The sequence below is a fragment of the Staurois parvus genome, unplaced genomic scaffold (genome assembly GCF_062004578.1).
Source record: "Staurois parvus isolate SC_StPar_1 unplaced genomic scaffold, SC_StPar_1.0 ptg000290l, whole genome shotgun sequence".
Lineage (NCBI taxonomy): Eukaryota > Metazoa > Chordata > Amphibia > Anura > Ranidae > Staurois > Staurois parvus.
Window position 1 is genome coordinate 2,478,694 of NW_028318086.1, and position 21,307 is coordinate 2,500,000.

Sequence of the window (21,307 nt, forward strand, 5' to 3'; positions counted from 1 at the left end):
TATGCATTAGTCATTTTTTACACGCAAGTAATTGTGTAAACTGCAACCCCTGCAATGTGGGGAAATCTCTTCAAGCCAACTCATAGGTTAGGTATTGCATTCACTTCTCTGAATCTGAACAGGAAAGGTAGTGTAACACCTGAAAGTGTGAATTTTATTTATTTTTATTTTTTTTAATAAAAAACTCCCTTTATTTTGTTAGTACACAAACATTTTTTAAATATCTTTTAAAAAATATAATTTCACTTAAAAAGCTTTTTAGCAATTCAAAATGTATTATTTTTCAATAAAAAAAATAAAACAATTTAAAAATGCAGTATATTCAATATTATATATTTTTTTAATGTTAACTATTCTGCACAAAGCTGGTCACATTTTAAAACATACAAATGTTAGCTGTTTTTGAGAATTTAGAATGCAATGATCCGCCCACAAGGACACATTTAGGTTGATTTACTAAAGGTGTTGATAATCTTCACATAATAAATGATGTGGCTATTCCCCTTCAATTAGCCAATCAGGTGAACAGAAAATTCCTGTTTAATTATCTAATCGGCACATGATTGGATAATTCAAGTTGCACAATATTGTGAAGATTTTGCACGCCATTATTGCTGCTATTAATAATACCACTACTAATAATAATAATATGTCACTATGCACCTTTTAGACTAGTACAGATAGCTAATAATAATTAGTATTTTTACACACATATTATATATATATATTACATATATATATATATATATATATATTACATATATATATAAATATATATATATATTTATTTTACTGTGCACCTTTGTGACTTGTGCAATAGGTACTAATAATAATAATATATTACTATGCCCCTATAAGACTAGTACAGATATATATAATATAGATAGATATAGATAGATAGATAGATAGATAGATAGATAGATAGATAGATCATTAATATATTACCAACCATTATTAATTCTACTATCACAACTAATAATAACAAGAAAAATATATATTACCATAATTTTATTACTATAATATATGCTATAATACTATATATTAAGACTAGTAAATATAGCTAAATAAATTATATATATATATATATTATACAGTATTTATAAAGCGCCTATATATATATATATATATATATATATATATATATATATATTACTGTGCACCTTTAAAACATGTGCAGATACCTAAGGTTAGCAAAAATTCATGTATATTCATGAAGACACATTGGGAAGTCTAGCACTGAAGCCCTGCAGGTAGAATGTAATAATAATAATGTCATATTTAATCTATTAGCCCAGCCCTGAAGCTACATTCACCCACCCAGGTTCTAAAGGCATGATGTCATAGACCTGCAGTGTATCCAACTCACCATGCACTGCTGATTTACTATAGGAGTTAAAAATGTTCACTCAAAAAAATAAAGAAATAGAATGAAGATTCTCATCAATTACCCAATTGTGTGAAAGGCAAATTCCTGTTTATTTATTTCATCTGTACATAATTGCATAATTGAAGTGAATCTTCACATTCTCAACTCCATTAGTAAATCAGCCTCTTTATTGCCTGTGCCACCTATGTATACATAATGCCCATTTAGATGTGCTCCTGTTGTAACAAATACAGGCTACTTGCTGGTGTGTTGCACAGGCAGCTATGGGTGCACCAGACAGTTAATAGCAATGACAAAGTCCCCAGCAATGACAAGGAGAGGACACCCAGGTGGATTAGGTGGGTCACTGTATTGTGAAAGAGCAATGAAAGGGTCTGTGAATGGATTATTGATCTGGTTGCTCACAAGTATATTAAAGGCAGTATTTGTATAGCTGTGGGTATGGAGGAGCCAATGATGCCTTGCTATTGATCATTTCTAAAGGTGTAAGGTGACTGGTTAAGCATTGATAACACCGGTGGGTATAGATGAACAGGCAGCTGACCAGGTATTGATACATCCCTGTGTATATTAAGGTTGGTGTGATTATAAGATATTGGTAATCTTTAGAGAATTGAACACAATGGGGAACGGTTGGGTTTTAATTATCTTTGTGTAAGTGTGAAGAGGTGATCAGGTATTGATTATCGTGTCTAATGTGTCTGTGGATGAGTGTAGAAGTTATTGATCATCAGTTTGGACTGGATTATGGGATGGTTAATCATGTGTTAGGAACAGGTAGTTAGGTAGCCAGGAATAAAGAGAAGGTTGTCTTGACAATGGATGGCTATGTTATTGATTAGCCAGTGACAGGTGTACATGACCATTAGACTAGGGTAGCCAGGTAACAAGGAAAGGCTCTCACCTGAACACGATCTGCTCTTGCTCCTCTGTTTTGGGGTGAAGCTGGAAGCTGGTCCCCCCAGCAAGCTGCCTGGGTGGAAGAGACCACTGCTGTAGTCGTGTGCTGCCGGTACGTAGGATGGGTAGGTGGGGATAGGGTGGTGGGTAGATGGCTGAGCGCCCATGGGTCCTAGGCTGCTCCGCAGTGGACTGCCCCCCTCCATCTTCATCCCCTCAGACAGGGACACCTGGTACTTGATACTGTCCTTGTCCTCCGCCCGGGAGGAGGTTGGGGAGGCTGCGCTGCCAGGGTCGGGGGACACGTCCTTGGGTGGGGTGGGGGGGAAGCCGAACAGGTGCGGGCTGGAGTGGGAGGAAGATGGGGCCCCCGAGGAGCCCCCTCCCGGATACAGGGAGCCACCGGTGGGGTGCAGAGGGGTCTTGGCGAATGGGCTGACCGTCCAGGGGTTGTGATGGTGGGCAGCAGTCAGGGCCGACTTGCCACTTTCCAGCCAAGGAAGTCCAGGGCTGTGCAGGATGTGTGGCCGGCACATCTGGCTGCCTGTCAGGCGAGCTGTGGGAACAGGACAAGGGCATCAGTCATATGGCATCCACATCCCACAATTATATACATAAAATACACTCATACATAATGCCAACATAATGCAAACTATACGTCTAAATAACACAAATAATTCACAGACACAGCAGTATATATATACATACACAGACACAACTGCATATAATAGATACAGTATATAATAAATATATTTTTAATTTTAAAAAAACACTCTCTCTCTCTCTCTCTCTCTATATATATATATATATATATATATATAAAGTGCATTCTTGACAGTCACTATTCACACATATATCATCTATACAATAATGTAAATAATGTATATATAAAATATGTCATGTGCATTTGCTTGCAACAAATAACACATGAACCCCTGTTTATTATAATTCTTGGGGTTTGTCTGTTCCTGTATTTTATTACCACATATGCACACCTTTCATAGAGTACAGGTGACATGTGTAGACCTTTAGTGCATTATAAAATAATAAAATAAAAAGTGTTGCTTTTATATATATATATATTTATTTATTTATTTATTTTACTTTATAGAACTGTAAAGGTCTGCATGTAACCTGCATATATATTAGGTGGATAGACAGACAGATAAACAGACAGACAGATAGATGGATAGATAGATAGATAGATAGATAGATAGATAGATAGATAGATAGATAGATAGATAGATAGTCACATGAATAAGAATGTATACTGTATAACTATCTATCTATCTATCTATCTATCCATCTGTATGCATATAAGTTACAATATCTGAAAGCTACAAAACACCGTAATATAATTCTGCTGCATGACCCCCCAATGTACAAAATGTGCCTCCATATAGAATTTATATCCTACACAATCCTGATCACTGTCACCTATGAATTTAATTATGAATAGACTATAAGGCTGGGTTAAAAAATATACAATAATATATATATTGATCACACAGTTGTTGTCTCTTCTCCTAGAGCACAGGGACAAAAAGAAAATTATAATTGCGAATATAGGAACTGATCAAGGGTTCCCCAATCGATAATCCTGAGGCTTAGCGCAGACAGACCCAGAACGCTATGTACTAAGCCAGGCCCAGAAAACTGAAAGGAGAGTCAGCTTCCCTGCCAAGAACCGCACAGAATTCTTTCCATTTCATATTTTAGGGTTAGTCCTACTTCCGTACTTTATGGGGCACCCCCCTCCTTTATGCCCCCACCCCCCTTCCTTTACTTATAGTTCTGATCTCTCCATAATTGTGGAAGGAGCTCTGAGCTTGCAATGCCCACTTTCTGGTGTTCTCTAAACCTCCGAGACAATAAAATGTAATCAATAACAATGGTATCATCGTCTAGATTCCACATATGCTCCCTCTGGTAATGTAAGGGTTACTGTCTGCTGCCGCTCAGAACGAGGAAGAGTGCAGAGAACACACAGACAGTGCCTATAGCGCACACATAGACAGTAGTGTCCGGGTCTTACCATGCGCCTGGCTGTAGGAGACCCTTGCCCTGGCATGGGCAGAGTTGGCATAGTAGGGATTTCCCTGGGAATCCAGATGGTTGAAAAACACATCCACTTCATCAGGGGGCAGCAGCTGAGCCGGTTCCATGTAGTTGTGTGCCAGTCCGGGGTGGTGGCTCTCTGGGTGCTGCCCATTGAGCACAGCGTGATGTGCCATCCAGCGAGGCTGGTCGGTGGCCACCTCCATCATTTGTTCCCCAATACACCCAAACTCCCCGGGTCCCCGAATTCTGATTAATGACTTATGGGTATTTCAGCCACTGGAGTCTGAAACCGAAAGTGAATTCCTCTAAATCCTGGGGACCTGCAGATCGACCAAGAGCACCTGTAGAGGAAGAAGAAAAAAAGGGTCACCAATCAATCCCCTGTCATAAATCCGATTCAACAAAATCCACATATCAGAGACACTTTCCATACTTTATATCACCACAATAATCCCAATCACAACATACACAGACATCATACTACTACTACTAATAAAGTATTGACATTGACAACAAAAAGTAAATACTTTGTATCCCTATAATACAGCTATTTAATAATATATCATACAGACACCATAACAGTGAGTCTTTGCAATACTGCACCTATACTATTACATAAACAACAAAAAAGTACATAGATACTTTGTATCATTATAATATTGCTCCTAACATTATTATTAAAAAAAGATATAATCGTGTATCGACACTTTGTACCAATATAAGCAGCTAATAAAATATTACATAGACACCATAATGGTATATAGATACTTTGTATTACTATAAAATTGCTATTAATATATTAAATAGACCCCTACAATAATGTATAGATACTTTGTATCACTATGATACTGATACTAATATATTACATAGACCTTACAATAATAGATACTTTGTATCACTGTAATATATTAAATAGACCCTATAATAACGTATAGATACTTTGTATCACTTTGTATAGCTGTAATATTGTTACTAATATATTAAACAGATCCTCCAATAATGTATAGATACTTTGTATCACTGTAATATTGTTACTAATATATTAAATAGACTCAACAATAACATACAGATACTTTGTATCACTATAATACTGATACTTGTATATTTAATAGACTTGATATTTAATAGACCTGTTACTTGTATACTTAATAGACCTTGCAATAATAGATACTTTGTATCACTATAATACTGACACTAATATATTAAATAGACCCTACAATAATGTATAGATACTTTGTATCACTATAATACTGATACTTGTATAATAGACCCTACAATAATGTATAGATACTTTGTATCACTATAATACTGATACTAATATATTAAATAGACCCTACAATAATGTATAGATACTTTGTATTACTATAATACTGATACTTGTATGTATATTTAATAGACCTTGCAATAATAGATACTTTGTATCACTGTAATATTGTAACTAATATATTAAACAGACCCTACAATAATGTATAGATACTTTGTATCACTATAATACTGATACTTGTATATTTAATAGACCCTACAATAATGTATAGATACTTTGTATTACTATAATACTGATACTAATATATTAAATAGACCCTACAATAATGTATAGATACTTTGTATTACTATAATACTGATACTAATATATTAAATAGACCCTACAATCATGTATAGATACTTTGTATTACTATAATACTGATACTTGTATATTTAATAGACCTTGCAATAATAGATACTTTGTATCACTGTAATATTGTAACTAATATATAAAATAGACCCTACAATAATGTATCGATACTTTGTATCACTATAATCCGGTTCCCAATTATTACGTAAAGGTATCAGTGATCCTAATAATACATAGACACAATAGCAGTGTTTAAATACTTTGTATCAATAAAAAACTGCTAGTAATATATTACCTCGCCACCACAATAGTGTAGAGATACTTAGTATCAGCACAATACTGGCAATAATATATGACATAGACACCCTAATAATGTATAGATACTGTAATTCACTAAAATACTGGCGATACTTTATTACATAAACACCAAAATAAGGGATAGTTACCTTTTAATACTACAGTATTGACTATAATATGTGACATAGGCACCATGATAGTGTATTCTTTTTACACAGTTCATAATAATATATTACATAGACACTATAATAGTGATACTTAGTACTGCTAATAATATATTATAGACATTATAATCGTGTGTAGATATTTTGGATCTATATATTACGTGGACCTCATAATAGTGTATACATACTATGTTTCACCAAATACTGGCGATAATATATTACATAAACACCAAAATATAGGATAGCTACCTTGTATTACTACAATACTGCCTATAATTTATTACAGTCATAGTGTATACTTTGTTTCACTATAATACTGCTGATAACATGATATTACATAGACACTATCATAATGTTTATATACTTCGTATCGCTATACCACTGCTCCTAATAATAAATAGATATAATAATTATGCGTAAATATTTTGTATCATTAGAATACAGCTGCTAATAATATTATCACATAGATACCACAACAATGTATCACTAGGACGCCAATGTATCAACCAGAAATGAAGAAAAATACATCGTCGCTCAGCAATGCTCCTGATAACAATCCACCCTGAACATCGCTGTTGTGACCAATACGTCATATCAAGCAATGGTACTGCTTGCATTTCCAACAAATGTTTCTTTCCTCTTTTTTTTTTTTTCAATGAAGTGACAGTTGCTAATGCATCGTATCTAACAGCAGAGCTGATCAGATTCTCCAACTCTTAGGGGCTGCTATAATATATATATTTATAATATAATCTATAATATATATATAATGATAGAACATAGATACATTAACTAAATCATAAATTCGTACAAAAACCTAAACGCTTCACAAATGACATAACTCAGTGGGACTACTGATAAATAAAGGGTCCGGGGTAAAGTGTCCAAAAGTTTGGGGTCCTGACTCTGCATATAACTCAGCATTACTACTGAGAAGGTTATGTGGTCCTGGAAAAGCTGCAGAAAGCAGCGCAGGGCTACTCATGGCGCCTCACATGCAGTAGCGGGGTTGTGGATACACAGGAATGGGGTTACAGATACATAGTATAAGGCAGTAGAGCTACCAAGGGTACTCATGGCGCCTCACATGCAGTAGCGGGGTTGTGGATACACAGATATAGGGTTACAGATACATAGTATAAGGCAGTAGAGCTACCAAGGGTACTCATAGCGCCTCACATGCAGTAGCGGGGTTGTGGATACACAGGAATGGGGTTACATATACCTAGTATTAGGCAGTAGAGCTACCAAGGGTACTCATAGCGCCTCACATGCAGTAGCGGGGTTGTGGATACACAGGAATGGGGTTACATATACCTAGTATTAGGCAGTAGAGCTACCAAGGGTACTCATAGCGCCTCACATGCAGTAGCGGGGTTGTGGATACACAGGAATAGTTACTGATACATTGTATAAAGCAGTAGAGCGACCCAAGGTATTCATAGCGCCTCAGCTGCAGTAGCGGAGCTGTGGACACATAATACAGAGGAATAGGGTTGCTGATGTAAAGCAGTAGCAGTTATAGCGCCTGCACAAGCAGTAGCGGAGCTGAGGTTACACAGTAACAGAGAGCAGATCTGATACATTGCAGTGTCAGGGCTGGTATATGGATATAAGAAGACTGTTGTATCCATGGAAGGAGCAATCTCTGGTGATAATTAGACCTTGGATCCCTGGATGAGGGCTGCAGGCAGGCTGGCAGGGGCAGAGAGCTGGGGTGCCAGCAGCAGTAGAGGAGTACTTACTGCGGAATGTCGCCTTGTGATGTCCCCAGAGCAGGATCGGCAGAGTGATCTCCAGCCAGGAGCAGAGCAGGGAAGGGGAGGCTGTGACTCAGATGGCAGCCTCTGTGCTTCTGGCCTCCCCTAGAACATCCCGCAGCATCCTATGTCAGCCCTGGCGCCAGCTGGACTCCCTTCACTAGACATGAACACAGCTAATAACCCCCGGCCAGCCAATCAGACAGCGCCCACAGCCGGAGCATCGCTGCTATTGGTCACTCCCCTGAAAATCCACATTCCCTAATTCACTCCAAACATCTAAAGAGCCCAGGGGGAGGGGGGGGTCTTCATTACTGGAGGGGGCTTCATTAGGGAGTCCACTTAATGGGAGGGATGGTCTCCTCCAACATTTACATACACTATGCATGCTGCAATGTTTATTGCACTGCTGTCTATCTACTCATTACATACAATTATGTATATTATCTATGGACTTATCATGGGGATTTATCTGCCCCCTACACAAATATGTGGATCAATTGTGTACATATCAATGGCTCTCCAGTTCACACTTCTGATCTGAAGTTCCATTATTAGCTCTGCGTATTTCACATTTATGTGTATCGTACCTGAGTATAAGGAATAGTATATATTACTGAGCTATGTATTATCTATCCCTTATATATATAACCATCTGTCTCAGAGACAGTAAAGTATTCATGGAATACACCCATCGCGGTTTATTATATATCCATGTATATCAGCTATACTATATCTAGACTATATGGAAATGTATGAGTATATGAAGTATTGTTTATCACTTATATATAACAATCTGCCTCAGAGACAATCATCTATTTAATGGTATTCACCTCTGTTTAATATACATTGATATCATCTACACTATACCTATACTGTCTGCCTATATGCCCGAGGATATGGAGTATTGTCTTGATGTTATGTACTTATCTCTGATTATTACACATTGATGTCTATCATCTATACTAACTACTGTATACTATACTATATCTACTGTATACTAAATCTACTATATACTATGTCGCCTAGACCTGACTATATGAAGTGTCGTCAATCACGTATTTTATATTCATATATATATATATATATATATATATATATATATATATATGTATATATATATATATATGTATATATATAAAATACGTGACTGACGACACTTCATATAGTCAGGTCATATATATATCAAACAATATTTATTTATTGCTCAGAGGCAATAACGTGTTTAGTGTTGTATATGTAATACAAATATATGTATATCATCTATACTACACCTATAGTGTATACCTATATCTGAGTATATGGAGTATTGTCTTATTATGTCTTATCTATCACTTATACATATCAAAGGCGATTGTGTCTTTTATTTATTTCATTTTATTTATCACAGTTTATCTTCTACACAGTTATATATATTTATATACACGTAATTATGTGACATATACAGTTGTATGTATCACCATTAGAAACTGTATCTCACACACAATTCTCAATTTCATTTTACTGATATTATATCGTGCAATGGAATATCCACGTATCTCTCAAATATACATCTCTCTCTCTCTCTCTCTCTCTCTCTCTCTCTCTCTCTCTCTCTCTAGAGAGAGAGGAGAGGAGAGAGAGAGAGATCATTTAAAGCTAAGATAATGTAATATGTATATATAGTACGAGAGACAGAAAGAAAGAATGAAAGAGAGAGAGAGAGGGGTCTATCTAGAGAGAGAGAGGGGGGGAGATTAAAAGTGTGTATTATAATAAAAATACATATTTTGTATTTCACAGATAATTTCCTGTAAATTTATGAAAGGAAGAAAGAAAGAAAGAAAGAAAGAAAGAAAGAAAGAAAGAAAGAAAGAAAGAAAGAAAGAAAGAAAGAAAGGAAAAGAAAGAAGAGATACAGAGATAGATAGATAGATAGATAGATAGATAGATAGATAGATAGATAGATAGATAGATAGACAGACAGACAGACAGACAGACAGACAGAAAGAAAGAAAGAAAGAAAGAAAGAAAGAAAGAAAGAAAGAAAGAAAGAAAGAAAGAAATAAGGAAGGAAGGAAGGGAGGAAGGAAAGAAGGAAGGAAGGAAGGAAGGAAGGAAAGAAAAGAAAGAAAACAGAAAGTAAGAAAGAGGTCGAGAGAGAGGTCGAGAGAGAGAGAGAGAGAGAGAGAGAGAGAGAGAGAGAGAGAGAGAACTTAAAATTGTGTACTATAATAAATATACATTTTTTTTATTTTAAAGAGAATTTTCTGTAAGTTTATGTAAGAAAGTGAACATCGCAGTAAAGTTTCATGCTCCGCCATCCCGTAGATATACTATATAATCACAATTATTTTCCATGAATTAAGATCTTTCTATGACATGTTGCCTATTTGGAATTGTGGATGACATAAATGGTGAAATTTAAAAGTTCATTGGAGGTAAGATGTCCATCATACATCATACAGAGATGATTTTACAAAGTTCCTGTGTGGAATGTTGGGAATCAGTGGGTGACACATTGTATTCCTCTGCCTAGGCCACAAGCTAGTGTAGTCACCGAGTGTGGGTGTGAAATGTATAGATTAACACATAAATAGTATTAAACAATATAAAGCAAAGTCTAGCCAGATCCAAAACAAAGAACTATTAGACTATGTAAATAGAGGCTTTGTAGCATGGCATTCCCTGCTCACTACAAACACAACTAATTAAAACAAAACATGTTAATTCGCCTATTAGGACTAAACCGGACTGATGTGTTTGCATAATGTGCAGGCAGTGAGGGGTTAATGGGAAGAGCTTATTGTCAGAGTCCTGGAGCCAGTGTACTGACCCAAGGCAGGGCTCAGGAACATCATCAATAAAGGGTGTGTATGGGGACACATTGGGGGCTGGGAGACGTGGTCTGGGCCGGACTGGACCCTTTGATTGTCTGTGTGTTTTTTTTTTCAGGGAGTTGGAGGGGGGATTTAAAGGGCTGAAAGTTAGTAATTAGGTAATAGGAGGCTGGCTTTTGATGCTGTCTCTCCTCTTTGCCAAAGCAGCCATCCAGACGCCTGGCCTCTGACGTCACACTCTGCTGCCAAATTCACAAGGAAATTAAGTTTTTTTTTTTCTTTTTTTCAATCCTTCAGCTCAATTCTGGCAGCTAGTGGAGACCCCATACCATGACTGGAGCCACTGCATGATCTGGATAACCCGTTATAGCTGCTTATTCAATATCATTAAATAACCAGAAAATTACATACTCTTATTATTATTAGTTTTTTTTTATTATTAATAATAATAATATTTTATTCCAGAACAAAGTAGTGTAAAATGCAGGTAATCCAGCATCCAATCAGAATGAACCTCTAACTGACTTACATTATGCTGAACTCTTTAAAGCTGCTTAGTCAATAATGTCATCAAATAACCAAATTACCTACCCATAACTTTATTATTATTCGATTTTTAGTTTGTATTATTATTATTATTATTTTAATCCAGTACACAGTAGTGTAAAGTGCAGGCAATACAGGCATCCAACCAGAATAAATCTCTCACTGATTTACAACCATTCAGAACTGCTTAGCCAATAATGTAATTATAAAACCATGATAATGTCCTACTCATATTATTATTAATAATTATTTTATATATATATATATATATATATATATATATATATATATATATATATATATATATATATAGATAGATATATAGATAGATATATAGATAGATATATAGATATATGTAGATAGATATAATTTTTTTAATTATTATTATTTTAACCCAGAGCAACTGTAAAGTACAGGCAATCCAAGTTTACAATCAGAAAGAATCTCTGAAATTCTTCTGAACTTTTTAAAACTGCTTAGCCCATAATATAATTAAATAATCAGGGAAATGCCAAACACATAGTAATATATATATATATTTATATATATTAATATATATATATATATATATATATATACTATGAGTTTGGCATTTTCCTGATTATATATATCTGTATATATATGTGTATATTTATTTATTTATCTATTTATTTTTCTTTTTATTCAATCCAAAGCATCGAAGTGCAGGCAATCCAAGCATCCAATGAGAATGTATCTCTCATTGATTTACATTCTGCTGAACTCTTATTGGTTATTTTTACCACCCTCATTGCCCTCTGGGCTGCCCTTATTGCATAAACCAGAATGTAGGGCAGAAATCAGAGAGACCAAGCTCACTAGTTGGCTCCCACTGCCATCTAAGGCTCCATGGCTCACAAAGCCACCGTTTTTAATGATTAACTAGCTAAAATGTCTTCTTCTATGACAAACAAACACAGCTACAACCTCTAGGAGTTGTTAAAGGCAGCCTTGACAGTAGTAATTTAAATCACATTTTGCAGGAAAAGGCTGTAGAAAGCTTTGCTATGCGGACATGTCAATCAAACTGCCCTAAGCCCCCCCCCCCCCCCCCCCCCCCCAAAAAAAGTGCCAATTATTTTCTCCTGCCTTGCCTTTCTGAATGAGCCATCGATTAGGCTAACCAGGGAAATCACAAGGCATTCAGAATCTGCTTGCCAGAAGAGAGGCCATGGCACTCTGCAGCTGCAGTGGAACTGTGACTGATGGGACTTGTAGTTCCACAGCAGCTGAAAGCCACAGACTGCAGACCTTTGATCACGGAGGACTGTATTTTGATCTGATGTCAGTTCCCTGGCATCCAGTGCAGCAACTCAGAGGTTAACTCCTCGTCCAGGCAGGAGGAAATGCAGCTAGAAAGGATCTGTGTGCAGGGGAGGGAGGGAGAACCAGGGACACAGATCCTGCCTGTCCCTTCTCTCAAAAACTTTCCTGCCTTCCCTCTGACTGCTGAGGACTTGTTGCTGCTCTGTCTCCTTCCCTGGCTGGGTCAGATGAGATGGGGAACCCTGGTCCCCTCTGACCCTCTTCATCTTGGGGGTACAGCTGAACTGCATTGTTCTTGATGGAGCCAAGGACTGGCCAAGGCAAAAAAAAACCTCCATCGATGGAATTGCATAAAAAATTCTTAATTTAGGTGAGTGATTGCATATTGCAACAGAGGGCTAAGGTGATACCTTAGTGGGGCTCACTGGTTCAAAGAAAACTGGAGGCATTGCTTATAGAGCAACCCTTCCTGGAAGGATAGAAGATGAGAATAAACTATAGTAGCTATGACAAGTCTAGAATTCCATAATCTAGATGTAATATCTCAATCCACTAATGCATCGACCACATTGGGCTCTAATGAGCTAAAGGGAAAGGGACACCAGCTAAAGTCACCATTTGCAATGCATCCCTTTAAAAACTGCTGGGGGGGGCTTTGATTAATGCATAGTGGGGGCACTGGAATATAAGACACCTCTCTATCACACAAAACAGCTCATTTGTCATGAGCACAGCTAAACTGGGAATATGTTCAGCTAAACTGGGAATATGCTCGGCTAAACTGGTATTCTGGGAATGTGCACAGCTATACTGGGAATGTGCACAGCTATACTGGAAATGTGCACAGCTAAACTGGGAATGTGAACAGCTACACTGGGAATGTGAACAGCTACACTGGGAATGTGCACAGCTAAACTGGGAATGTGCACAACTATACTGGAAATGTGCACAGCTAAACTGGGAATGTGCACAGCTAAACTGGGAATGTGCACAGCTAAACTGGGAATGTGAACAGCTAAACTGGGAATGTGCACAGCTATACTGGAAATGTGCACAGCTAAACTGGGGATGTGAACAGCTACACTAGAAATGTGCACAGCTAAACTGGGAATGTGCACAGCTATACTGGGAATGTGCACAGCTATACTGGAAATGTGAACAGCTACACTGGGAATGTGCACAGCTATACTGGAAATGTGCACAGCTATACTGGGGATGTGAACAGCTATACTGGAAATGTGCACAGCTAAACTGGGAATGTGTTCAGCTATACTGGGAATGTGTATAGCTAAACTGGGAATGTGCACAACTAAACTGGGAATGTGTATAGCTAAACTGGGAATGTGCACAGCTAAACTGGGAATGTGCACAGCTAAACTGGAAATGTGCACAGCTAAACTGGGAATTTGCACAACTAAACTGGGAATGTGCACAGCTAAACTGGGAATGTGCACAGCTAAACTGGGAATGTGCACAGCTAAACTGGAAATGTGCACAGCTATACTGGAAATGTGCACAGCTATACTGGAAATGTGCACAGCTAAACTGGGAATGTGCACAGCTATACTGGAAATGTGTTCAGCTATACTGGGAATGTGTATAGCTAAACTGGGAATATGTATAGCTAAACTGGGAATGTGTATAGCTAAACTGGGAATGTGCACAGCTAAACTGGAATTTTTTCACTGTTTCCACTTTGTTACGCTGAGATGTGGCTCGCATGGCTCAGTTTCGTTCTGCAGTGCCAATTAAATCACAGAAATATGTATTTTCCCCCCTGCTGGCTTATATATATATCTGTGGCCTCTTCTAAACCCAATTTGATTTCTTTCATGTAATCACAATCATTGTAGTCTGATGGCAAGACCTTTGCAGGTCTTTGACACTGTCCAGCAGCCTGTCAGCCACCAGTGTCACCTTTTGTCACCTCCCCACCCCTAAATACAAAGCCCAAAGACATTTCTGGCAGCTCACAACCACTAAAAGATTTAAAGACATACACATACACACTGTCACACACACACTGACACACACTGACAGACACACACACTGAGACACACACTGTCACACACACACACACACTGACACACACACACTGACAGACACACACACTCACACACACTGAGACACACACACTCACACACTGACAGACACACACTCACACACACACTGAGACACACACACTCACACACTGACAGACACACACTCACACACACACTGACAGACACACACACTGAGACACACACACATACTGAGACACTGACACACACACACTGACAGACACACACACTGACACACACACACTGACACACACACATACTGAGACACTGACACACACACTGACAGACACACACACACTGACACACACACACTGACACACACACATACTGAGACACTGACACACACACACACTGACAGACACACACACACTGACACACACACACTGACACACACACACTGACAGACACACACTGAGACACACACACACACTGACAGACACACACCGGGGCATATCTTCTAAAACGGGTGCACTCCGAATCTTTGAATGGCAGCCAATCAGCTTCTAGCTTCAGCTTGTTCAGTTGAGCTTTGGCAATAAAACCTGGAAGCTGATTGGTTTCCATGCAGAGCTGCACCAGATTTCGCCCTCTCCAGTTTTAGTAAATAGCACTGACACGCACAGACTTCACAGAGTGCCAGAAAGTCACCTCCTGGATAGAATTTGCGCCCAGTAACAGATCCCACTCATTCACCTATTGCATGTGGTATTTTAAAAATAAACAGCTTTACTTTGACATATTTCAGTCTGGTGATTTTTTTTAAATCGCAATGACCCGCATGCAGCAAATGATCAGGACTAGAAAATTGCGGTAATGTATACATAAATAACATGTTATGCGGTTTCCTGTGACGCAGGGATCCAGTCAATTAGTCGATTGTGTCATATCTACATATGTTAATGTCACACAACGTTGGGACACCACTGACTTGAGTCCAAACATTTCTGCCAGTTGAACGCCTGGTCTGTACAGGCAGCGTTTAGCGCAGCTCAGGTTCTCCTATGTTGCTGAGTGATCTAGTAAATAATATAAAGAGTATTTATTTCAGAGTAATTACAGCATGAGATAAATGACTGCCTTGTCCATGGCATCGCCCGAGGATCGCGCCTGTGTGTGTACAGAACGTGTCACTGGCTACAATAAAGTCACCATGGCCGGTGCCAGGGAGCTGTCATTGCTGCGCTGGGCAGCCGGCTGATAAGTCATGCTTGGATTACATGTTTAGATTGGAATTAAAGCCATCGCGCTTCCCACATCCTTAACCCTTGCGCTGCCGGATCCCAGCTCACAGGCGTCCTAGAATCGTGCAGGGGTGCTGCAGCAGGTATAGTGGTTTGAAAGGAAAGGGGGGGGGGTCTTGATCTCCCCTCCCTCCTAGGATCAGGGCACCGGCAACAGCTGAGATGGCACCCCTTTGACTTATCTGTTTTTTTTCGTGGGGGGGGGGATTAAAAAGTCGCACACGACCTTCTGCCGCAGATTGTAGTCTGAACCTCGGCATCCGCTTGGAGCGGCATTCTCACGGCTGGTTAGGCGAGTCTTCCGCACCATTTAGCCGCAGCTCCCTGCGGAGAGGAGAGGAGAGCGAGGCTGCGGATACAGAGCTGTGTGCGGAGCAGAAAGGGGAATATGCCTGATGAATGGAACACAGCAGTATCCATCCATCCATCCATCCATCCATCCATCCATCTATCCTTCCATCCATCTATCCCTACACCAATATCTCCTTTGAAGAAGTCCTCTTTATAAATATATCCTCCGAGATAACATGATTCATCATCCCCTTCTTCTCTCTCATTCTCTTCTCTTTCTCTATAATATATATATCACTCTCTTTTTCTTCCCCCCACCCCCTCTCTTTCTCTCATTTCTCTCTATAGATAGATTATAGATAGATAAATATCCTTATAGCCAACCTGAGTAATCATCTATGTATCTCTTACTCTCTTCCCTCTCTATGTGTAGATGAAACAAACATTCACTTTTTCTTTCCTTTTTTCTTTCTTTCTGTTTCTTTTTTTCTCTCTTTCTTTTTTCCTCCCTCTCTTTCTTATATAAGTAATCTATCTATCTATCTATCTATCTATCTATCTATCTATCTATTTTCTTTCTTTCTTTCTTTCTTTCTTTCTTTCTTTCTTTCTTTCTTTCTTTCTTTCTCTTCTTTCTTTCTTTCTTTCTTTCTTTCTTTCTTTCTCTCTCTCTCTCTCTTTCTTTTTTCCTCCCTCCCTCTCTTTCTTCTATAATCTATCTATCTATCTATCTAGATATTATATTTTTCTATCTATCTATCTATCTATCTATCTATCTATCTATCTATCTATCTATCTATCTATCTATCTATCTATCTATCTATCTCTGTACCTAGATATTTAATTTAGATAGTTTTTCCTTTCTTTCTTTCTTTCTTTCTTTCTTTCTTTCTTTCTTTCTTTCTTTCTTTCTTTCTTTCTTTCTTTCTCTTCTCTTCTCTCTCTCTCTTTTCTTCCTTTCTTTTATTTTTTCTTTCTTTTTTGGTAATAGGCAGCTAGGGATTTGTTTGACAATCAATCAATCAATCAATCATCCATCCATCAGCCACCAATTAATCAATCAATCAATCCTATAGCCTATAATCTGTCTGTTCTATTCTTTCTTTTTACTTTCTTTTTCTTTCTTTCTTTCTTTCTTTCTTTCTTTCTTTCTTTCTTTCTTTCTTTCTTTCTTTCTTTCTTTCTTTCTTTCTTTCTTTCTTTCTTTCCTCTCTTCTCCTCTTTCTCTTTATAAATAGTTAAATATCGTTCTAGCTATCCTGACCAATTCCAAGTATTTAATGTAGGTTACATCTTTCCTGCTGTAGCTATAGCAGTTGTTAAATATTTGACTTTATAACTTTTTTCTTTTTCCCCCTCAATGTGCATTTACTGTAACATTGTGTCCAGTGTATGGATGCTGTAGCTAGGTTTGGTAGTAAGGATAACAAGCCATGGGTGTGTGTGTGGTTAGGTAGGACATATTATAGGCAGTAGGCAGAGTTCTCTGTGTGTTGTACAAATAGCTCTGATCCTCCATACCTGTGCCGTGTAATACTATCAGATACGCCAATTTTATGTACATTGCGAATTTATAAATAGGAGATATTATCGCAGACCTGATACGGGAGGGACATACGCGGAGCAGAGGAAGGAATGTGATCATGATAGCATTGTATACATTGTAGAAAAGATGGCTCATGCAATGACAGTGAGATGTGAATGGGAATACGCAGGTCATCGATCACCATCGCAGCAACAAGATCGCTTTTTATTTCATGCATAAAGAGCGCTAGAAAATGTATTCATTAAGAAAACAAATCAATAAAATTAATTATTATTATACAGTATTTATAAAATTAATAAACAAACACATAAATACAGCTTAGTGTTTTTCCATTTTTTTCCAGGAAAAGCTCCCATGGGGCTACATGTGAATTTCTCCCTGTCTGCTCCATTCTGCTTGCCTCTCCTGTGCACTTTAGAAGCCAGAGTCATAGAGAGGAGGAGAACCATGAAATACTATGAAATCCTGACTGTCTGTGCAAAAGGCAGCAATTGTGACAGCTACAAAACAAGATGCAACACAAGAGGCCAGTAGGAAATGAACGGTGAAAATAAGCAGGCTGCATACTTACAACCAAGAGGAGCCTAGGGACTGGGGTGCAAGCGGCGGGCCAAGCTGTCCATTCCAGCACAGGCAGTATGAGCACCCACAGTGCTGGTACCAACACTACAGGCACTGAGCAATGGCGTCACACATATCCACACACACATCTTACACACTCACACACAGCCTCCCGGGTCCCTCCTGCTCCTGCCAGAGGAGGGGGCTCCTCACTTCTCTATAGTGCCCACAATCTGCCAGAGCTGTTATGAATGTGTGTACAAATTACTATAGGCTGCACCTATAGGGGGTTCATTTAGGAAAGGAATTGAGAGTCTTCACTTGTGAAATTGTAACTGTGTTGACTTTTAATACCCAGTCAAGTGCACAATAATAATAATAATTATACACGCACACATATATAGATATATAGATATATACATAGATACATAGATAGATAGATAGATAGATAGATAGATAGATAGATATACACACTCTCTCTCTCTATATATATATGTTCTCCAGGATCAGCAGCTCATTTCTGTATCCAGCCCAGAACACCACTGAGAATACATCTCATCACTATTATGAAGATATACATTCATCCTATATATCTCATTAGAGGGCCAGATTAATGCAACCAGACACAGAGAACATTGCAACAATAACTAAACGTTTGCACGATGTGCCTGATATATTTATATATTTATGTGAGTTTGTGTGTGTGTATATATATATATATATATATTATATATATATATATATATACTGTATGTAAATTATTTTACATGTTTTACATGCACATGTCAAACATGCTGCATATATATAATACTATACAATTATTATACAAAATTAATCTTCAGCTAGTTATGTGCATGCTTGTGCACATAGTTGTGTAAATGTATATATAGCGTGTGTGTGCGTGTATGTATAGTGTATGTATGTATAGTTGTATATACAGTGTATGTATGTATAGTTGTATATAGTGTATGTTTGTATAGTTGGATATAGAGTGTATGTATGTATAGTTGTATATAGTGTATATATGTATTTGTGTATAGTTGTATATGGAGTGAATGTATGTATATATACTAGATTGTAAGCTCCAGGGAGCAGGGCCCTCCTAACCCTCTTGTATTGAACTGTATATGTACGTATAGTGTATGTATGTATGTACGTATGTATGTATGTATAGAGTATGTATATATGTTCATATGTATGTATAGTTGTATATGGAGTGTATGTATATGTGTACGTGTAGTGTATGTATGTACGTATGTATGTATAGCGTGTGCAGGGGTGGACTGACAACTCATGGGGCCCCTGTGTCCTTGCCCAAACTCAAAAAAGCCTAGGAAAAAGGTACCAGGGGCATCTCATGGGGCCCCCTACTGGCCCCGGGCCCTCGGGCAGTGCCCGAGTTTCCAAATGGTCAGTCCACCCCTGAGCGTGTGTATGTATATATGTGTATATGTATGTGTAGTTGTATATGAAGTGTATGTATATGTGTACGTATAGTGTATGTATGTATGTATGTATGTATGTATAGTGTGTGTGTGTGCATGTATGTGTATATGTGTGTATAGTTGTATATGGAGTGTATGTATGTATAATGTGTGTGTGTATGTATTTATGTATATATGTATGTACATGGAGTGTATGTATGTATAGTTGAATGTATGTATAGTGTATGTATTTATAAAGTGTGTATGTATTTATGTATATATGTATGTATGTATAGTTGTACATGGAGTGTATGTATGTATAGTTGAATGTATGTATAGTGTATGTATTTATAGTTGTATATGTTTTGTAGATAGATAGATAGATAATAGATAAAGTCAGCAGGGAAGATCTGAGATTTATTTCGAAAGAATTTTGCACAACTCATCTAAAATGCTTCACTTGAAAGGAATACATAATTAAATCCATTTTAAGTCCATTTAAGCACAACACCTATAGAGCCCAGGCAATCAATATATCAGTACATGCTCTGATCTGATCTGCAGACAGGAAAGGCACACAGACAGCACGATCCCCAATCTGAGGCTCCGGCCTCTCTTCTCCATTACAGCCTCTGATCTTCCTCCCAGCAGCTGACATTCTGCACCTACATTGTGTGAAGCTGTCATTGGCTTCCAATTTGTCTGTTCAGAAAGTGAAGAGCCTCAAGCAGAGAGAAGACCTCGCCTTTCCACCTCCATCCATCTCCATCTTGGTGGAGGCTGCTTGCTTACCTCCATCTACTCAGGCCAGATATTTCCATAAAACACTGGTCTATATGAGTGCATGGAGCAGATCAGATAACGGCAGGTGAAAGCTGGAATTATGGAGATGAGAGATAAGACTCTTGTAGCTCATCAAGCTGGAATAACACACTCAAGACTGGAGATGGAGATGCCCCAATATGGGTAGCTAAATCCCCTTTTATTCCTGCAAATCAGCCCTCAATGAGCCCAGCACCAGGGGCACGTGTGTGTCTGCCTGCCATGCCTCTAATGCCCAAAGTCAGGAGGGTCTCCTGCAGATCTCAGACCTGCTCCCCTTTTTTTTTTCCTGCACACAACAAATGGGACTTAAACATGCAAAGCTGTGCAAATCTCCTGCACGGGACTAGGCTGTGCCTACATAGCAGGTGCTGCTGGGGAAAAAGACTTGACTGAGCCTCGGACACCCGGATTCCCACCATTTGCCTCAATGCACAGCCTGCCACACTTGCCAGCATTCCACATACAACTCCCCAGATTACAAATAAATAAAACACAAGACGCAAGTAACAAAAAAAAAAAAAAAGAAAAT

At 38.1% G+C, this 21,307-nt stretch overlaps 1 protein-coding gene across 4 annotated transcripts in view; it reads right to left on the reverse strand.

Annotated features, from left to right (window-relative positions):
* GATA2 (GATA binding protein 2) overlaps positions 1-21,307 on the reverse strand; it is a 41,505-nt gene that overhangs the window by 17,747 nt on the left and 2,451 nt on the right. For 2 of the 4 annotated variants that reach the window (XM_089682465.1, XM_089682462.1), the window contains exons 1-3: positions 8,167-8,436; positions 4,323-4,689; positions 2,292-2,843 (exon numbers count right to left, since the gene is read on the reverse strand). In XM_089682465.1, the coding sequence (XP_089538591.1) occupies positions 2,292-2,843; positions 4,323-4,554 (784 nt within the window). In that variant the 5' untranslated portion in view covers positions 4,555-4,689; positions 8,167-8,436. Of the gene's footprint in view, positions 1-2,291; positions 2,844-4,322; positions 4,690-8,166; positions 8,437-18,539; positions 18,893-21,307 lie in introns of those variants that run through there. The other 2 variants (XM_089682464.1, XM_089682463.1) reach the window with 2 other exon arrangements.